General features: G+C 39.1%; 2 protein-coding genes across 2 annotated transcripts; both read right to left on the reverse strand.

Annotated features, from left to right (window-relative positions):
• Positions 1–124: 124 nt before the first annotated feature.
• Positions 125–2,321, reverse strand: zgc:153704 (uncharacterized protein LOC767759 homolog). The gene is made up of 6 exons (XM_034607596.1): positions 1,990–2,321; positions 1,032–1,171; positions 864–943; positions 656–769; positions 454–555; positions 125–354 (listed from the first exon to the last, which is right to left on the reverse strand). Exons 1-6 carry the CDS (start codon positions 2,080–2,082, stop codon positions 335–337), a joined length of 549 nt encoding a protein of 182 aa, XP_034463487.1. The 5' UTR covers positions 2,083–2,321; the 3' UTR covers positions 125–334.
• Positions 2,322–7,105: 4,784 nt separating this feature from the next.
• On the reverse strand, positions 7,106–17,190 carry LOC117774893 (palmitoyltransferase ZDHHC23-like). Its single transcript, XM_034607590.1, has 5 exons — positions 16,815–17,190; positions 11,283–11,437; positions 9,616–10,218; positions 8,626–8,793; positions 7,106–7,781 (listed from the first exon to the last, which is right to left on the reverse strand). Exons 2-5 carry the CDS (start codon positions 11,399–11,401, stop codon positions 7,508–7,510), a joined length of 1,164 nt encoding a protein of 387 aa, XP_034463481.1. The 5' UTR covers positions 11,402–11,437; positions 16,815–17,190; the 3' UTR covers positions 7,106–7,507.
• Positions 17,191–17,214: the final 24 nt, after the last annotated feature.

Below are 17,214 nucleotides of genomic sequence, written 5' to 3' on the forward strand. Positions count from 1 at the left end.
CACATAACAAAGTAGAACAGTTAAAAACAGGCTATATCAAATGTTTCCAAGGGACATTCAAGAGGCTCCTTGACTGAAAAACCCTCTGATGTAGGCGACGACTCCGGTGGGGTAATCTTTTAAATAAACAATATTTTGCGAACAAAGGCAACAAACTTTCAAACACAATTATAAGCAGAGCATTTTTTATGTTTCACATCAGGTTTACTCACTTCTTAATACAACATTTCAAAGATCAAATTAAATCAACTGGAAAAACTTTGATTGATTGTAGTATTCACAACAATGGTTAACGTCTTCAGCATCGCTGACGGGCGACGACCGAGGCAGAGAACTAAGCAGGTGGGCACTCCCCTAAAGAGAGAAAGACAAAATATAACAGTTAATTTTAATAGTGCATAAGATCAGTCTTGTTTATAGATAATTTGTATCCATTGACATTAAAAAAAGTACCATTTCTTGGCAGGAAAGCAACGTTTCCGGGCAGGATACCGGTCTCCAAGGAGAACTGCCTGAACTTCTCCAGCAGATCTGGGCTGAGGTGAACTCCACGACCTGTCGAACAGTGTTGTATTGATTTACATGCTGAACTGAGCTGCTGCACATGCTCACATTGACTGGAGTGTGGCATCAGGGCAGATGCTCATAACTTTACCATATAGTTTGTTGACAATGGTGATATCGCTTCCCTTGGTCTTGATGGTGTGAGTCAGTGCGTACTCGTCGTACTTGACATCAACCATGCGCATGTCGTTGTCATTCTCCCAGCCTGTCAGAGGGGAGGAATATGCATCATGTAAAGCAGAAGATTATGAATGGTTTAATTGTGACTGTTGCCTGCCTCTTTGTGTTTGTTCACTCACTCTCACTGGTGTATCTGAACCTTCCAGGCATGTCAGTCTTTTTCGCCAGGCCGCTCATTCTCCAACAAGAGCCATCAGAGCTGCAGAGACACCATTAAAACAAGATCAGCGGTTTCATCACTGATCTTTTTTTTCTTTCTTCCTCCCTGTCCGTCCTCTCGCACTCACGTGAGACTGGCGTAGGACATGTCCAGGTCCCCATCGGCAGTAGGGGTGAACACGGCCGTGCCCATCTTCATGCTGGCTCTGCGGACGGTAAACCACTGGGCATTGGTGGCAAATCCAATCAGATACCACTTTCCTGCCATCTGTGGGCACACATAAGGCAGACATAGCAGAAATAAAACAGAACAAGACAAATATACTTAACACTTTAACACTCAGTGTGGCCTTCGTTTGAAGAGGACAGAGACCATAGCTGCCCTGTGAGCATGTGAACTTAAAACAGTCGGTTTAGTCAGTTTATGATCCTCGGCCACTATGTTCATTTCTCTGTTAATAATGAATGTTTTCAGTATTAAACTGTGCCCCTGCTCCCGTTTACTCAATATTAGCAAAATAAAATTTCACCCAGACTCACTTATGCATTCAACTCCAATTAAAATGTATTTTGAAGCAAGGCTGAGAATGTGGTGGCAGTTTTAGAAAAGTTGATTCCTCACATTTTTCCCCACAAATCTCACTTTACTCCTTTCAAAGATTATGCTACACAACTCATTCATGTACATTGTTGTGCATGTAAGAAATAGCCAAGAAATCTAACATCAATCAAAGTTAAAATGAAAGAATGGTACTCTGTAGAGTTTATACTTCTGCCACCTCAGTAGATCTGGATTTTTAATTTAATAAATATAAACCTTTAATTATTTCTTCCCTGACCCATATTTATTTATATAACTCAGTATTTTGGTGTAGTCTTGCTAGCAAATAAGCAAACCAATGATCAAACCTCCTTGGTGGAGGTTGGAGATGGTTTTACTTATTGTACGAGGCTACAAAACCGTTTCCTCATGCCAGATGCTCAGGCTGCAGATGTGAGAAGCAATCAAAATGATTTGTATACATGCACAATAAAACCATACTATGACTCTAATAAAATGCTACTTTACCCAGTTATGTGTCTTACCTCCTGCAGATTGAAGTCAGCCTGTGGCATGATCTCAGAGGAAACCGTCAGGAAGCAGAGCACAGTGCCCAGCGCTGTCAGCAGGGAAGTCATCGTCACTGAGGAGCAGAGTCGGCTGCAGCAATGATGATGGAGGAGAGAGCCGGTGAAGATCTGGAGGCTTGTTGCTGGGGTGCTGCACAACGACCCTTTATATAGTGGAGCACGAGATACCCCTTTCCCTCCCAGCGAGCACGCACACAATCGCGCACGCACACATACATAAAGACCCTGGAGCTGGGATGGGTTCAAACAAGCCTCAGAGAAACCCACAAACAGTCACAGCCACAAGCTAAGCTTTTTAGTCCTGCCAGGGCAGAATGAAATCAATCATGTGAGAGGGAGAAACTTGCCAGGAGTCTTCGTACCCTCAACAACAGTGGATACACATTATATCCTGTCTGTCATGCTGTTTGAATTGGAAAGCACATTATTTGATAATGGTATCTCATTATGCAGCTTCCCACGCGTAGCAAGAGATTAAACAGAACAGGAATCTAAACAGGAACAAAGCTTCCGCTGCCCTCCAGGGCTTTCTGTTGCCGAGAGCACAGAATTAAATCCATCCGTCAGCAGTTGCCATAGTAAAACATGGGACAACACAAATGCGCATGCAGATTGGATTCATGCAGCACCACGTAATCAGCGTCTCTTCTATAAGTTTAACGTCAATAAATACTTTCCACTCGTCATTCAACTTGCAATTACTGGTCGGACGTAACGTGATGATTTACTCTGTATGAAGCCGTAACTAAGAGAAGAAACACAACAGCTGTTTCCAGGGTCAACAATCCCACAGTCTCTCCTGGTGGCTGTTTTCTATCACGTTACAGGATTTTCATGAGCACATGTAACACATTTGAAATAAGTCACTCAGTCTATCAACCACAAGAATAATGATTTAGATTTTTACTTCATCTGCTGGTAAACATCATGTGATATGACGGAAGGCAAACGATGGACCTGTAGTGGTGGAGAAAGTACTCAGACGTTTAAGTCCAGGTATAAATACATAGACAAAAATGAGTAAAAGTATGAGTACCACATCAACTTTTCGACTTGAAAGCAGGAAAGTACTTACTTTCAAATATACTAAAAGTATTTAAAAGCAACAATATAGCATAATGCATTGTAAAAATGTAGTGGAGTAGAAAGTACAGATATTTGCTGATGTACAAAGTGGAGTAAAAGTGAAAAGTACCCCAAAATAAATAGATTTGAGTAAAGTACAGACGCATGAACATTTTTTGGATATTGTGTGACATTGCAGTGAATACTATTGGAAATCATTGTATGGTTTGCCCATGTGTCACCTACATGATAAATTCTGCCCAATGTGTACTTTCACTTGTCAAACTAAGTATAGTTTATGGGCATATCAACACTTTTGTATTTTAACTTTCACTCAAGTAAGATTTTGAATTACCTGCGTATTTCTACACTATAATTCTGCTTTTTTTTAAATCAAAGGACCTTGATTAAACTGTAATTTAGAGAAGTAGAAAATGTTTTCAACATTAACAGGTTTGCCTGTTTTTCTGATCAGTTTTAAGGAGGTCGGCTGCTGCACACTTTGAAAAATGAATCCTGGAGCAGGAGGGCTGATGAGATGAATTAGTGTAATGAACTGGAATCAGACCAGTGCAGGCAGACACATGCCACAGCAAAAAGATTCCTCCAACCTACAGTACATACCTTGCCAGTTCCAACAGGTAAGCCTGTCAGAAAGTGAATAGTTCCTGTGGGGTGGAAAGTAGTTCATACCATGGTGTCAAAATGATAAAAATTACTAATCATTCTGTTATTCCAACTTCACACATAATCCCAATCTATTTTTCTCCACTGCTGGCCTTCTGGTTTCACCACATCAAAAGTCTGAATGAGCAGTTGTCTTATATGTCTAACAATTCATTAACAAGTGAAAGTAGATAAACATCCAAGGCTCTTTATGATGAATGAAATCAGTTGAATTAGACAGTATTGGATTTCAACTCAGTATAACTGCAACCAAATCATATATATAATGATGATGGATGATCAGCCATTTCCTACCAGTTAATGGATAATTCTGTTATTATTTCTAACAAGTGGGACAAAGTGTAGCAGTCATAAATTTTGTCTCTGACGTCTAGGAAAAATGTATCTGACTTGGTCCATAAAAGGCGTGACAGGGGTGGAGCCAGGGGGGCACTGGCCCCAGCTGAAATCTGATTGGCCACATAAAGTGCCCATGTCCTGTTAGTAGTCACTTACTAACAATAAATATGACAATTTGTTCAGAACTTTTATTTTCTAAGTTTCTCTGAAGTACACAATGTGCTTGGGACAATTTTTCTAAATAGTAGAGCGAACAATAAACAAAGAACGACTTAAATATGCGTCTTACTGATTTAGGAACATGTGTAAATTGTGGTTATTGCCCATGATTTAGAAAAATTCTTCAACTGCCACTATCCGACAATATCCGAATCTCTGTAGAGCGCATACTCAACAGTCCCCTTAAATTTAATTAAACTGCACCAAATTTCACACACTCATAGATATCAGTTTCCTAAATATGTCAGTACTTTTCATCATGATCCATGAATTAGTTCCTGGAAAAACTGAAAATGGTGAATAATGCCCTAATTCACAATGTGAAAGAAAGTGAAAGAAAATCCTGTATCTGTCCCCGATCCTAATCATAATTGAATGGGTTCCTCCCTGACCCATATCACATCCTTCGACCAAGTTCCCTGGACATCCGTTCAGTTGTTTTTGTGTAATCTTCCTTATAAACCGACCAACAATCAAATATATTGATGATATAACTGTTAATCATACTGTAAATCATCACAGAGAAAATTGGACTGAATATTTTGTTAACAGCCCATTGCCCACAGCAATAGCACACGCACTCACACTCACACACGCACAAACAAACACATTAAAATATGACATGAAACACATATAGCATGTAATAATATATCCTTACAGCTCTACCAGTAAAGCTATAAAAGTAGTGTAGCCTCAGGGTTGCACAACAGATAGAGAGTTTATAGTTCAATTTGCTGATTCTGCCGGTGAAGCCAATGAGATTTGTGTTGTTGTTAGGATTATATGTTGGCCTGAGGGTGGCGCTAGAGGACAGATCATGGATGTGTTTACTCTTGAGCCATGTGTGAAATGTCATGTTGATGATCATCGGAAATGCTTAGTAAAAACAAAGAGAGCCACAGAGGCATCAACAGCAAATTCAGTGTTGATTCCATAGTTTTCAAGATGGTCACGGATAAACGTGTTGGAAAAGAGAAAATATTCAACTGAATGTGAGACTCAATAATAAAAAATGACCTTTAGTAATCTGATATATGATCATACCACATTTCATTGCAGTGTGACCAGTGGTTGTCGCTTTGTGTTGTAGTGAACCAAAGCATTGCAGAAAGAAAACTGAGGTCACCATCGTCTTTAGGCTCTGCCACTAAATTCTAAAAACTAACCAGATGTTATAGTGACGTTTGGCTGTAGGTTACTCACATGGGGAACGATAATGAGAACTGAATATGTTTTATCTCTGTTAAATCTTCTATTACAGAATTAAGAAGAGAGTGAAGACTTGCATTCTCAGATTTTCACATGTGACCGGCCCCTCTGAGATAAACCAACAACTGTATCTGTGGCACTGAATACAACACACATGAACAAATTAAAAGTAATAGTAATACTTAATACATAAAACTTGATTTGTGTAGCACAGAGGAGGCACTTTGACTCACTGAGTTATAATTCATGGGGTTAAAAGAGGATAAATGACTGTGTCCAGTTTATTTTGTTATACAGCACAATGCTGTCATTAAGCTGCATCTCAATGAGTGTATCGTGAAGTCATACAACACTAATTACAGAGATCATATGACCTCTTCACAACAACTTTAGAGCACTACCAGAGAGCACTACAAGGTGGAATGCACTGATTGTCCTGAGGGTGGCACCAGGGGAGAGACCATTTCTACCGAATGAACTCTGGAGCCACTGGCAGGAAATTATGGGGGAGTGGAGACGCCATGTAAACCTTTGAGTTGAGTGATTTTAAATGGAGGAAATGTATTGATTTAAACAGTTTGATCGATTGCTCTCCCCAAGATGTGCATTAAGATAGTTAATAATGAGAAATAATGGACAGTGTGTGCGGGGAGACACTGCAGGAGAGTACTGTTTAGTTTGCAGTATTATTGTATCAGAAATGTAAATATTACACATTACAATAGGCAGGATAATTGCATTCATCCGATTATAAATAAATAGTATCTGCAGTTGATTATTTATATAAGCAGGTCCTGCACGTCTTTTAATTTGAAGGTCTGGGCAGTGCAATAGGAGAACCACTCACTCTATAAGAGAGCGATGGACAAACACCATTAGATTAAGGGAGTGCAGAGAGAAATGAAGTAAATAAAAGCAGATTGTATCAGTCGTACAGTGAAGATGAACGAAACCGCTCCAGGAAGTTGTGACTCTACTCCCACCAACCATGTGGGAGTGACAGGACGGGATATGAAGTCAAGTCTACCCAGCGTTTCCACTGGGTGACATCTATGGGAGTTTTTTTTCAGTCGTCCTCAAAAACTGAAAGACCACTCACTTGAATAAAGATGGAAAAAATGCCATAGATTATTCAGGAGGAGGATCATAAAATGAGCCTGCAGGAGACGGTAACATGGCTGCATGTGCATCCTTGTGCTAATAACTATTACAGATGATCACGTTAACACATTTAGATGAGCAATTGTAAAAAAACTGAAGTCATGTTGTTTGGTGCATTTAGTTGACAGAGCAGCAGAATCAGAACTGAGCCTGACTAAGTATAGTTGTGGCTGAAAGAGGACAAGGAGACAACTTACTGAAATGAAAATTATTCATATCATGGCCTTTTCTCTGGGGTGACCCTTTAATTCTATTACTATTCATATCGTAGATGTTTGTGAATATATATTATTTCTCCAGTCTCCTTCCATCCAGCAGTTTTGTTTCCTGACATGTAACGACCAGAGCTGCACGTTGTTCTTCTTACGTCTTGAACCTCACAGAGTCACACCTCATTTACTGCAATATTTTTTTATTATTTTCCTATTTCATTTTCAAACAGACAAGTTGTCAAAATAGAAATCAGTCAGACAGCAGATGATATGTTCAATTTGTGCAGGTACAGACATATGTAAAATAACATGGCAGTGCCTGCAGCTTCATTTCATAAAGAGACAATTCAACAAACATGTAGTGTGTACCTTTTTAAACAGTTAACACTCACCATCACTTGATAATTCCCCTGCAACTTATTTCAGAGTTAAAGACAGTTTGTGATGTTTGATATCAAAGAGGGTGAAATGCAGTGAGCATTGGAAGTCATCAGCTGATAAATCCAAGGAAATACTAGAGATGAAGTTCTTCAGACATGCTGCATTAACAGTCTGTGATCAGGATAAAGTATAAAGTGAAACTAGACCAAGTCAGTGAGGCTGGAGCGAGGAGAGACTGAAGCGTCTGTCATGGTGAGGAACTCAACCCAGTTCTGACAGAAGCCATGAGAATACTCTCCTGTGTCGATGACGAGTCCCCACAGGCGGCTCTGGCCCGTTTTGTTCCTCAGAGCCAGCTGAGCCTCCCGCTCCGTCACGTTGAAGCTGATATTTATAACTTGCACCACTAAGAGGTAAAGCAGTCCACCTGTTACAATGCTGCTGTACCACGCACACGTGAAGCAAAGTGCTGAGCTGTGAAAACAAAGAAATGATGAGTGCAAGATTAAAGCATAAAAAAGTATTTTGTTTTAAGAAAAAAGTTTTTCTCGTTACAAATAAACCATTGGCCCATTTTCATTTGAAAAGCACGTTATAAAAGAGGAGGGAGGAAAGATTAATAATGAATTTATAATGAAAAAAAACATCTATAAAGAGGAAAAATTATATTACGTTACGTTACGTTACGTTACATTACGTTACATTTCTTTACGTTACTTCACATTACGTTACGTTACGTTACGTTACTTTACGTTACTTCATGTTACTTTACGTTACTTCACGTTACTTCACGTTACTTCACGTTACTTTCGTTACTTCACGTTACTTCACGTTACGTCACGTCACGTCACGTCACGTCACGTCACGTCACGTCACGTCACGTCACGTTACGATACTTGACTTGACAGTATTTTAACAAAGACACAAGTTGAAAATATGTGTTTTGAGTTAATTGTATTTTTTGACAGCCGTTCCAAAGGCTCTGACTTCAAATTAAATTGCCTCAAAACATGGACAACATTTAAATAAGTAGTCAAAAATTTCCAAATAGAGCCTTCTTTTAACTGTTTCCCACAATCAAATACTGATGACTCTAATACATCAATGTATCAAAGACGAGGCAGTAGAATATATGTCCTTACAAATTCTACTAATATCATCATATCATACCTATTATCTAATAGCAACAAGTAAAGTCAATTTTTGTGTTTATATTAATTTGGTGAACTTTTTCAATGTGGACTTCTGATGTAGTTGTTGGGATGAGACAGAAGATATGATACATAAACATGTATTTATGATATATAGAGTGCTGTACCTGGACTGGCTGTAGACACCGGGGCAGTAGAAGAGAGCCGTCATGACATACTGCCGAGGACAGATGCTGCAAAGCACCAAACTGATCCCATACAGAGAGGTCAGCACGAACACCAAGAGGGTCAGCAGGAAACTGCGGTGGTTTGCCTGTCCGACACAGCTGTTTATCCTGCAACACCTCAACACAAACACACAAACACACAAACACAACACAGACCCACAAGACAAAGATCTGTGAGACCCAAGCTGACCTGGATATGTTGGCTCCATATACCTGCTGTATTTAAAATAACTCAGTAGATGTAGTATTTGAAGTTTACATTTGAAAGACTATTGAATATTTCCTGGTCCAGACTATCATGTGGGTTATTCTAGTTTGGTGGTAATAGATTCAGTATACTCACAGTATATCATGGTTGGTTCTGGAGTTTCTATCTATATAGTAAATGTGAATAATAAACAGGAAGATTAACATCATATATACATTTTATTCTTTTGTCTTTGAGGTTGTAAGTCTATTGCAGACAATGAAACAATTCAGAAACTGTGCATGAGGTATAAAGAGATTTATAAAACTGACATCATCATCTTTAATGTTCTTGGCAGTGTGCAGTTCAGGAAAGTGTCTGATAAAGCTCACAAACAAATAGACACCCTGTCTTCCTGGTTGGCCTGAGACAGATCCCAGCTTACCAGTTTTCTAGTTCAAGTTTACATTTCAAGACATTTTTGCTGGGAGCAGTTTCCATTTAAAAATCAATCTTTGGATGCACAGAGTTTTTCACTTGAGCCCCCGCTCCCCAAAATGTCTGTGCAAGGCCCTGAGGAAACCAATGGGTACAGTAGGAGTCTTTGCTTAAGACATGAACGTTGTTGTGTAATTACAGGGCAGTTATCTAATCTGTCATAATTCAATATTCACTTTCATGATGTGGTGTGAATGTACAATTCAAAGAAGTATAAAGATGTTATAATATCAAATCCAACCCACCAGACACAGTGGTGGTCCAGACGCTTGACGCAGGATCCACAGGTTCGACAGTGTCCGGCCCGCGGGGGTCGCATTGTTTTGCACACAGAGCATCTGTTCCACTTTTCTGTCAGGGCAGGAGGAGAGGAGGAGGAGGCCGCTGATTGGATGGATCCATTAAGATGTGTAGAGTCCTTGTTAACCTCCTCACTCTGGCTGTGATAGGAGGTGGTGTGAAACCCTAGGCCTCTCTTGGTGTGAATGAGAGATCCGATGGTGAGGATCATCCCAGCAGTCACAGTGCACAGCTGCAGATGGCTGACGTCCCCACGCGGTAGAATCTCTGTGATGAAGAGGTAATACATGTAGGCCAGAGAGAACAGTGCCAGAGTGAGGAAGAAGAGGGTGCGTCTCCTCTTGCGGTGCGTGGCGTAGTAGTACCAGAGGACCAGGCTGGGCAGAGCTGTCAGGATGATGATGCCCAGCAGGTAGTGCAGCGCTGCGGCCCGGAGCAGCAGAGGCAGCAGCACCAGGGCCGGGATCATGGAGATCTCCAGGTTGTCAATCAGGGCCCCGAGAACAGGAGAGTGACATCTGCTGTGAGGGGGTTTGTGTCTCAGCCACCTGCAGCGCACACATTCAGGCAGAGTTACAAACACTTGAAAATAAAAAAACTTAATTAGGAATGATGCTAATTCACTTGCTTTTTTCATTGATCAAACTAATAAGATGATATGAGGAATATCACATAAGTTGTTTCCTATTCTTAAGGGTCAGACCCTGTAATTTTAATATTTAGCTTTTGTTTAATTTATGATTAAGTACATTGCAACATGGAGTCATGAAGTCTCAGAAGGATCTGGGGCCCTGGGACATTTCTTCACTCGGCCTGAATTTTATTGTACTCAAGCAGGGATTCCAAAACCTTTAAGTCCTTGATGCCCAAAATAACCGAGTCAGAGATATGTGACCCACATTATCCCAAAGGATATTTTAGCTGAGCTTGTTCACAAAAAATCTCCCATGTGCAATGTTTCCTGTGGTGCTGTAAAGTTTACAGCTCTATTGGTTAGTTTGGTTTCTTAGCTCGATTGCTTCTTGTGCTTTTTACATGCAGGGAAGTGAATGGATAGTCTGAATCTATGAGAGAGGGACAGAGAGATCACACCTGCGTTTTCTACACATGGACTGGAACTACAAACTATTTTACAGCTAAAAGCAAAGAACTTTGAGAGAGAGCCTACTGTACATAGTAATTTAAGTAAGAGTTACAACTATAGCTCCATGTTACCTTTAGTTTATTAATAAATCTCTTAATTGATTTTGAAACAATGTAGCGTAACCTTCAGTTGTTACAGGGGGTGGGGGGGGGCGTGGCGGCGGTGGATACCAACATTATTTGGTCGGTAGATCTTGTTGAGCTGGTCATTTCAAGAGTAGCTCACAAGCCTATAAAGTGTGGGCACCCCTGCTGTAAACTGACCTGCTGCAACTGATGCTGTCACTCATCTGTCATAATCACCATGCATGGTTATTTACATGGTTTTATTCTAACAAGTACTTTTTTTAGCTTTTGGAACAATTATGGCTAAAATATGATATTGAGAATTGCATCTAAATTGTATTTGATGTCTGTAAATCACCTTGTGACCCTTTTGTGTCGCATTAAAGGTCATACTTCTTCTAACCTGTTAAAGGCCTCGTCCAGATCTTCACAGTCACAGCAGCATCCGTACTGGTAGATATCACACTCGCAGCAGCACATGGGATCATCTGGCTCCGGAGGCTTTAACTTCTCCCATTTCATTATGGCTTCCTGAAGTTCACAGGGCAACTTCGTTCTCTGGAGCGATGAACAAATGAACTACACCATTACAACAAACTATTAGTGCAGGGAACATATCTATGGAAATGTACTGACAGAATCTATAACACAAAAACACACACACACGATCTATAACTGTCCCTTTTTTTATTTTTTTGGACGACAGACTGACGGACGGACGTCTGTCTGTCCGTATTACTTTTTTTTTGGGACGGACAGATGGACGGATTTTATTTTATTTTATTTTATTTTATTTTATTTTATTTTATTTTATTTTATTTTATTCGTCTGTCTGTCTGTCCGTATTTTTTTTGGGGACGGACGGACGGACGGACAGACAGACGGACGGACGTCTGTCTGTCCGTATAATTTTTTTTTGGGACGGACAGACGGATGGATTTTATTTATTTTTTATTTTATTTTATTTTATTCGTCTGTCTGTCTGTCCGTATTTTTTTTGGGGACGGACGGACGGACGGACAGACGGACGGACGTCTGTCTGTCTGTCCGTATAATTTTTTTTTGGGACGGACAGACGGATGGATTTTATTTATTTTTTATTTTTCCGTCCGTCTGTCTGTCCGTATTACTTTTTTTTTTCATATATTAATATTAGTGCAGGGTCATAGCGCCACCTACTGATCAGTGTGATTAGTGTGATCGATGTGATTAAGTTGTTGTAACATTGTCCAATTGACACAAAATTGCTCACGCTACATCAGAGCCCCTACTTGAACAGATCTATTAGTCTGTATGTAATAATAGTGATGGCGCCACCTACTGGCAACAGGAAGTAAGCTTTGTTTTACAACTATCATTCGATTTACATAAAATTTTCACAGTGTGATGTGCAATTGATAGCGTGGACCGTAATGAGTAATTAGCAGGCAAGGATCGACATCGCCTGACAGACGCAGGAAGTGAAGCGTTTGTCCTTGCCGCAGTGCGCAAAACGCATGCAACGCGAAGACATGCGCTTGGTCATTGATCGCTCTCTCCACTAACCGCAACAGGCTTCAAAATGCCTGTGCTCGGGCCCGTTAGTGCTACAACGTAGCCCTAGTTAGGGCCCGAGCACCTCCGGTGGGAGGCCCTATTGTATTTCGAAGGATTTGTATTTCCCTTTTGGGGCTTTTTCAGGGCCTAGACACGCTCAAACCAAAGTTTGCTGGGAATTCAAAACCCCAAAAAGTAATTGTATTCTGGAGTAATTTGAAATGGGCGTGGAAAAATGGCTCAACAGCGCCATCTAAGGAAAAGCCCCTCAGTTAGCTTTCACCGATCTTCACAAAAATCGTAGCCCAGGTGTATCATGACAAGACAAACAAAAAAGGTCAGAGGTGCAATGGGAAAAAAGCAACAGGAAGCCCGCCATTTTGACTTTAGTGGCCATATTGGCCATTTTCCACATTTTTACTTTGATGTACTTGTCCCAGGGCTTTCATCAGATCAACTTCATATTGAGATGAGTGTCATTTAAACAAGATGGAGATAAAAACTAACTCAAAGATCGATTTTTCGTCACACGGTGTGACCGTGGCATGGCGTCAAAGTTTGATTACACGCCATCAAAACACGAGGTTCTGTATCTCGGACATATTTGGTCGAATCGAGTCCAAACTAGACATGTAAGACAAAAGTCCCGGCCTGATGACATCTACACAGAAATCATGACTTAAAAACACAGCGCCCCCTGGTGGCAACAGGAAATGTCTTGTTTTTTGCATGTCTTACACTTGGAAGTATTCCTCCTCATCTACTGACCGCAGCCATGTCAAACCTCTGTCAAAAGGGTCTTAAGACATTGATAATGTAAGCATAACATTACTGTGACTTTTCGTTAAACGCCATATTAATGGCGTGGCGTTAAAGTTCATTGACTCGCTGTGACACACGAAATTGCTGTAACTTCCATGTTCATGGGTCTATCTCCCTCAAACTACATTTGTATAGCAACAGCCCCCCCCTGCAGACATTCATATGGTTTTAAGGAATGGGCGTGGCAAAATAACTGACTAGCGCCCCCTAAAGGGCAGCCCCGGCACCACGAGTTGCGGACATGTACAAAAAACCATTAGGGACATGTGTCTTCTCATAACAAACAAATAAGTCTCTTGGATAGATATGCTAGACCAAACAGGAAGCCCGCCATTTTTACTTTAGTGGCCATTTTAGCCATTTTCACATTTTTACTTTGACGAACTTGTCGTAGGGCTTTCATCAGATCAACTTCATATTGAGATGAGTGTCATTTAAACAAGATGGAGATAAAAACTAACTCAAAGATCGATTTTTCGTCACACGGTGTGACCGTGGCGTGGCATCAAAGTTTGATTACACGCCATCAAAACATGAGGTTCTGTATCTCTGACATATTTGTTCCAATCGAGTTCCAAACTAGACAAGAGTCCCGGCCTGGTGACATCTACACAGAAATCTTGACTTAAAATCACAGCGCCACCTGCTGGCTACAGGAAGTTACATGTTTTTACTTTGATGAACTGCTCCTGGCTGCTTTACAATATACAGCTCAAAAGAGCTCAGTCAAGTCATTGGATCATGGTCAGAATTGTGACATTTCCTCAAACCGTGTAAACATTGAGGTGCGGCGAAGGTTCATCCTTCGCCAAAGGAGACGATGTTGTCATAAGTCCAGTGTGCATTGTCCTATCACCGCCAAACTGATGTCTCATGATCAGAGACCAAGCCTGAACAGCTCTATGTGTCAATATTTCCTCAGTGTCATAGCGCCACCTACTGATTCGCCATGAAACAGGAAGTACTTTGTAAATCCACTCTGCATTATCCAACCGGCTCTGAACTACTGACCTATGATCACAATCCTGACCTGAACACATCCATATATTAATATTAGTTCAGGGTCATAGCGCCACCTACGTTACGTTACTTTACGTAACTTTTCGTTACTTTTCGTTACTTGTCGTTACTTGTCGTTACTTTTAGTTACTTTGTTACTTTTCATTACTTTTCGTTACTTTGTTACTTTTCGTTACTTTTCGTTACTTTGTTACTTTTCGTTACTTTTCGTTACTTTCGTACTTTTAGTTACTTTTTAGTTACTTTCGTACTTTTAGTTACTTTTGTACTTTTAGTTACTTTTTAGTTACTTTTGTACTTTTAGTTACTTTCTAGTTACTTTCGTACTTTTAGTTACTTTTGTACTTTTAGTTACTTTTTAGTTACTTTTGTACTTTTAGTTACTTTCGTACTTTTAGTTACTTTTTAGTTACTTTTGTACTTTTAGTTACTTTTTAGTTACTTTCGTACTTTTAGTTACTTTTTAGTTACTTTCGTACTTTTAGTTACTTTTTAGTTACTTTTGTAATTTTAGTTATTTTGTAATTTTAGTTACTTTTTAGTTACTTTCGTACTTTTAGTTACTTTTTAGTTACTTTTGTACTTTTAGTTACTTTTTAGTTACTTTTGTACTTTTAGTTACTTTTGTACTTTTAGTTACTTTTTAGTTACTTTCGTACTTTTAGTTACTTTTTAGTTACTTTTGTAATTTTAGTTACTTTTGTAATTTTAGTTACTTTTTAGTTACTTTTGTACTTTTAGTTACTTTTGTAATTTTAGTTACTTTTTAGTTACTTTCGTACTTTTAGTTACTTTTTAGTTACTTTTGTACTTTTAGTTACTTTTGTACTTTTAGTTACTTTTTAGTTACTTTCGTACTTTTAGTTACTTTTTAGTTACTCTCGTACTTTTAGTTACTTTTTAGTTACTTTTGTACTTTTAGTTACTTTTGTACTTTTAGTTACTTTTTAGTTACTTTCGTACTTTTAGTTACTTTTTAGTTACTTTTGTAATTTTAGTTACTTTTTAGTTACTTTTGTACTTTTAGTTACTTTTGTAATTTTAGTTACTTTTTAGTTACTTTCGTACTTTTAGTTACTTTTTAGTTACTTTTGTACTTTTAGTTACTTTTGTACTTTTAGTTACTTTTTAGTTACTTTCGTACTTTTAGTTACTTTTTAGTTACTTTTGTAATTTTAGTTACTTTTGTACTTTTAGTTACTTTTTAGTTACTTTTGTACTTTTAGTTACTTTTGTAATTTTAGTTACTTTTTAGTTACTTTCGTACTTTTAGTTACTTTTGTACTTTTAGTTACTTTTTAGTTACTTTCGTACTTTTAGTTACTTTTTAGTTACTCTCGTACTTTTAGTTACTTTTTAGTTACTTTTGTACTTTTAGTTACTTTTTAGTTACTTTCGTACATTTAGTTACTTTCGTCCGTCTGTCTGTCCGTATTTTATTATTTTTTTGGACGGACAGACGGACGGATTATTATTTTTCTTTTTTTTTTTCGTCCGTCTGTCTGACCGTATTTTTTTTTTTTGGGACGGACAGACGGACGGATTTTCGTCCGTCTGTCTGTCCGTATTTTTTTTTTGGGATGGATGGATTTTATCTAATTTTTTTATTTCAATTAAATTTTATTTAATTAAATTTTTTTACTGATCAGTGTGATAATTAAGTTGTTGTAACATTGTCCAATTGACACAAAATTGCTCACACTACATCAGAGCCCCTACTTGAACAGATCTATTAGTCTGGCAACAGGAAGTAAGCTTTGTTTTACAACTATCATTTGATTTACATAAAATTTTCACAGTGTGATGTGCAATTGATAGCGTGGACCGTAATGAGCAATTAGCAGGCAAGGATCGACATCGCGTGACGGACGCAGGAAGTGAAGCGTTTGTCCTTGCCACAGTGCGCAAAACGCATGCAACGCGGAGACGTGCGCTTGGTCATTGATCGCTCTCTCCACTAACCGCAACAGGCTTCAAAATGCGTGTGCTCGGGCCCGTTAGTGCTACAACGTAGCCCTAGTTTTATTTGACATTTGTAAAACCACAGAAAAACATTACAGTATAAACATGTACTGGACTGAACCTGCAGCCGTAATGTATAAAAATAGGAGTAATTTCTATAATCAGAAAATTCTCAGTCCTGTGACATCCCCAAGAGATTCAAATTGTAATTTGTTGAAACAAGGGCACCGTTTCCACAGGGACAAACTATCTGGGCCAGCAAACCCAGGTCCTGAACACTCAGAGATGAACTTGAGTTATTGTCAGTGTGGGTTATTATTATTTTAGTCTGGTTTATTGGGTTTTTGTGCACATCCTGACCTTTATCTATTCAGGAGTAAACGGAGAGAAATATATAAACTGAGAGAAAATATAATTCCAGTCATCTTTTATCTGTTTGTTTTAGTTTCTTCATTCAAACAGCTTTTACATGACTTTTTACAAACTGTATATTCATCATTATTAGCCACAATCACTTCATAAACTCTATTTAAACATTCTAAAAGCAAAATACAACTCCATAAAACCAAGATAAACCATTCCTGTGTTGACTTACCTTTATAAAAAAATATATATATCAAGAAGATGAGCCCTCGTCACCAATGAAAACAGCTTCTTGGTTTCTCATCAGTCATTTGTGTTGAAAAAGGAACATTGGCAGCTTTCTGCTCTGGTGGTGCTGCGGCGACACTGAATCAGTGCAGTGGGATGGTTTTCTTTTCTTGGATTCCCCCGGTGGAAGTGTCCCAACTGAAGGCAAGTTGGCTTCCTCCTGACAAGTGGTTTGATATTGTGTTGCATCTGCCAGTTGACTTGTCCAAAGACGACTAGACCGTCCTTACGTGTCTTTGAAAAATTCAAAAGTCGTTCTCAAGCAAACTAAGCCTTCCTCTGCTTTACAGCTTGAATCAATTACCAGTTTAGGCTTTAATTCAGGCGGAGGGAGCCAGAGAGTC

This window comes from Hippoglossus hippoglossus, chromosome 14 (assembly GCF_009819705.1).
Source record: "Hippoglossus hippoglossus isolate fHipHip1 chromosome 14, fHipHip1.pri, whole genome shotgun sequence".
Taxonomy (NCBI): Eukaryota; Metazoa; Chordata; class Actinopteri; order Pleuronectiformes; family Pleuronectidae; genus Hippoglossus; species Hippoglossus hippoglossus.

Excerpts from the sequence above, each read along its gene's own strand:
- LOC117774893 (XM_034607590.1), bottom strand. The coding sequence starts at position 11,401 with ATGAAATGGGAGAAGTTAAAGCCTCCGGAGCCAGATGATCCCATGTGC. Across the intron at positions 10,219-11,282 it reads CTGGACGAGGCCTTTAACAG|GTGGCTGAGACACAAACCCC; the intron begins GTTAGAAGAAGT and ends TGTGCGCTGCAG. Across the intron at positions 8,794-9,615 it reads CTGGACCACCACTGTGTCTG|GATAAACAGCTGTGTCGGAC; the intron begins GTGGGTTGGATT and ends GAGGTGTTGCAG.
- zgc:153704 (XM_034607596.1), bottom strand. The coding sequence starts at position 2,082 with ATGACTTCCCTGCTGACAGCGCTGGGCACTGTGCTCTGCTTCCTGACG. Across the intron at positions 770-863 it reads GTTCAGATACACCAGTGAGA|GCTGGGAGAATGACAACGAC; the intron begins GTGAGTGAACAA and ends CCCCTCTGACAG. Across the intron at positions 355-453 it reads TGCTTTCCTGCCAAGAAATG|GGGAGTGCCCACCTGCTTAG; the intron begins GTACTTTTTTTA and ends TTCTCTCTTTAG.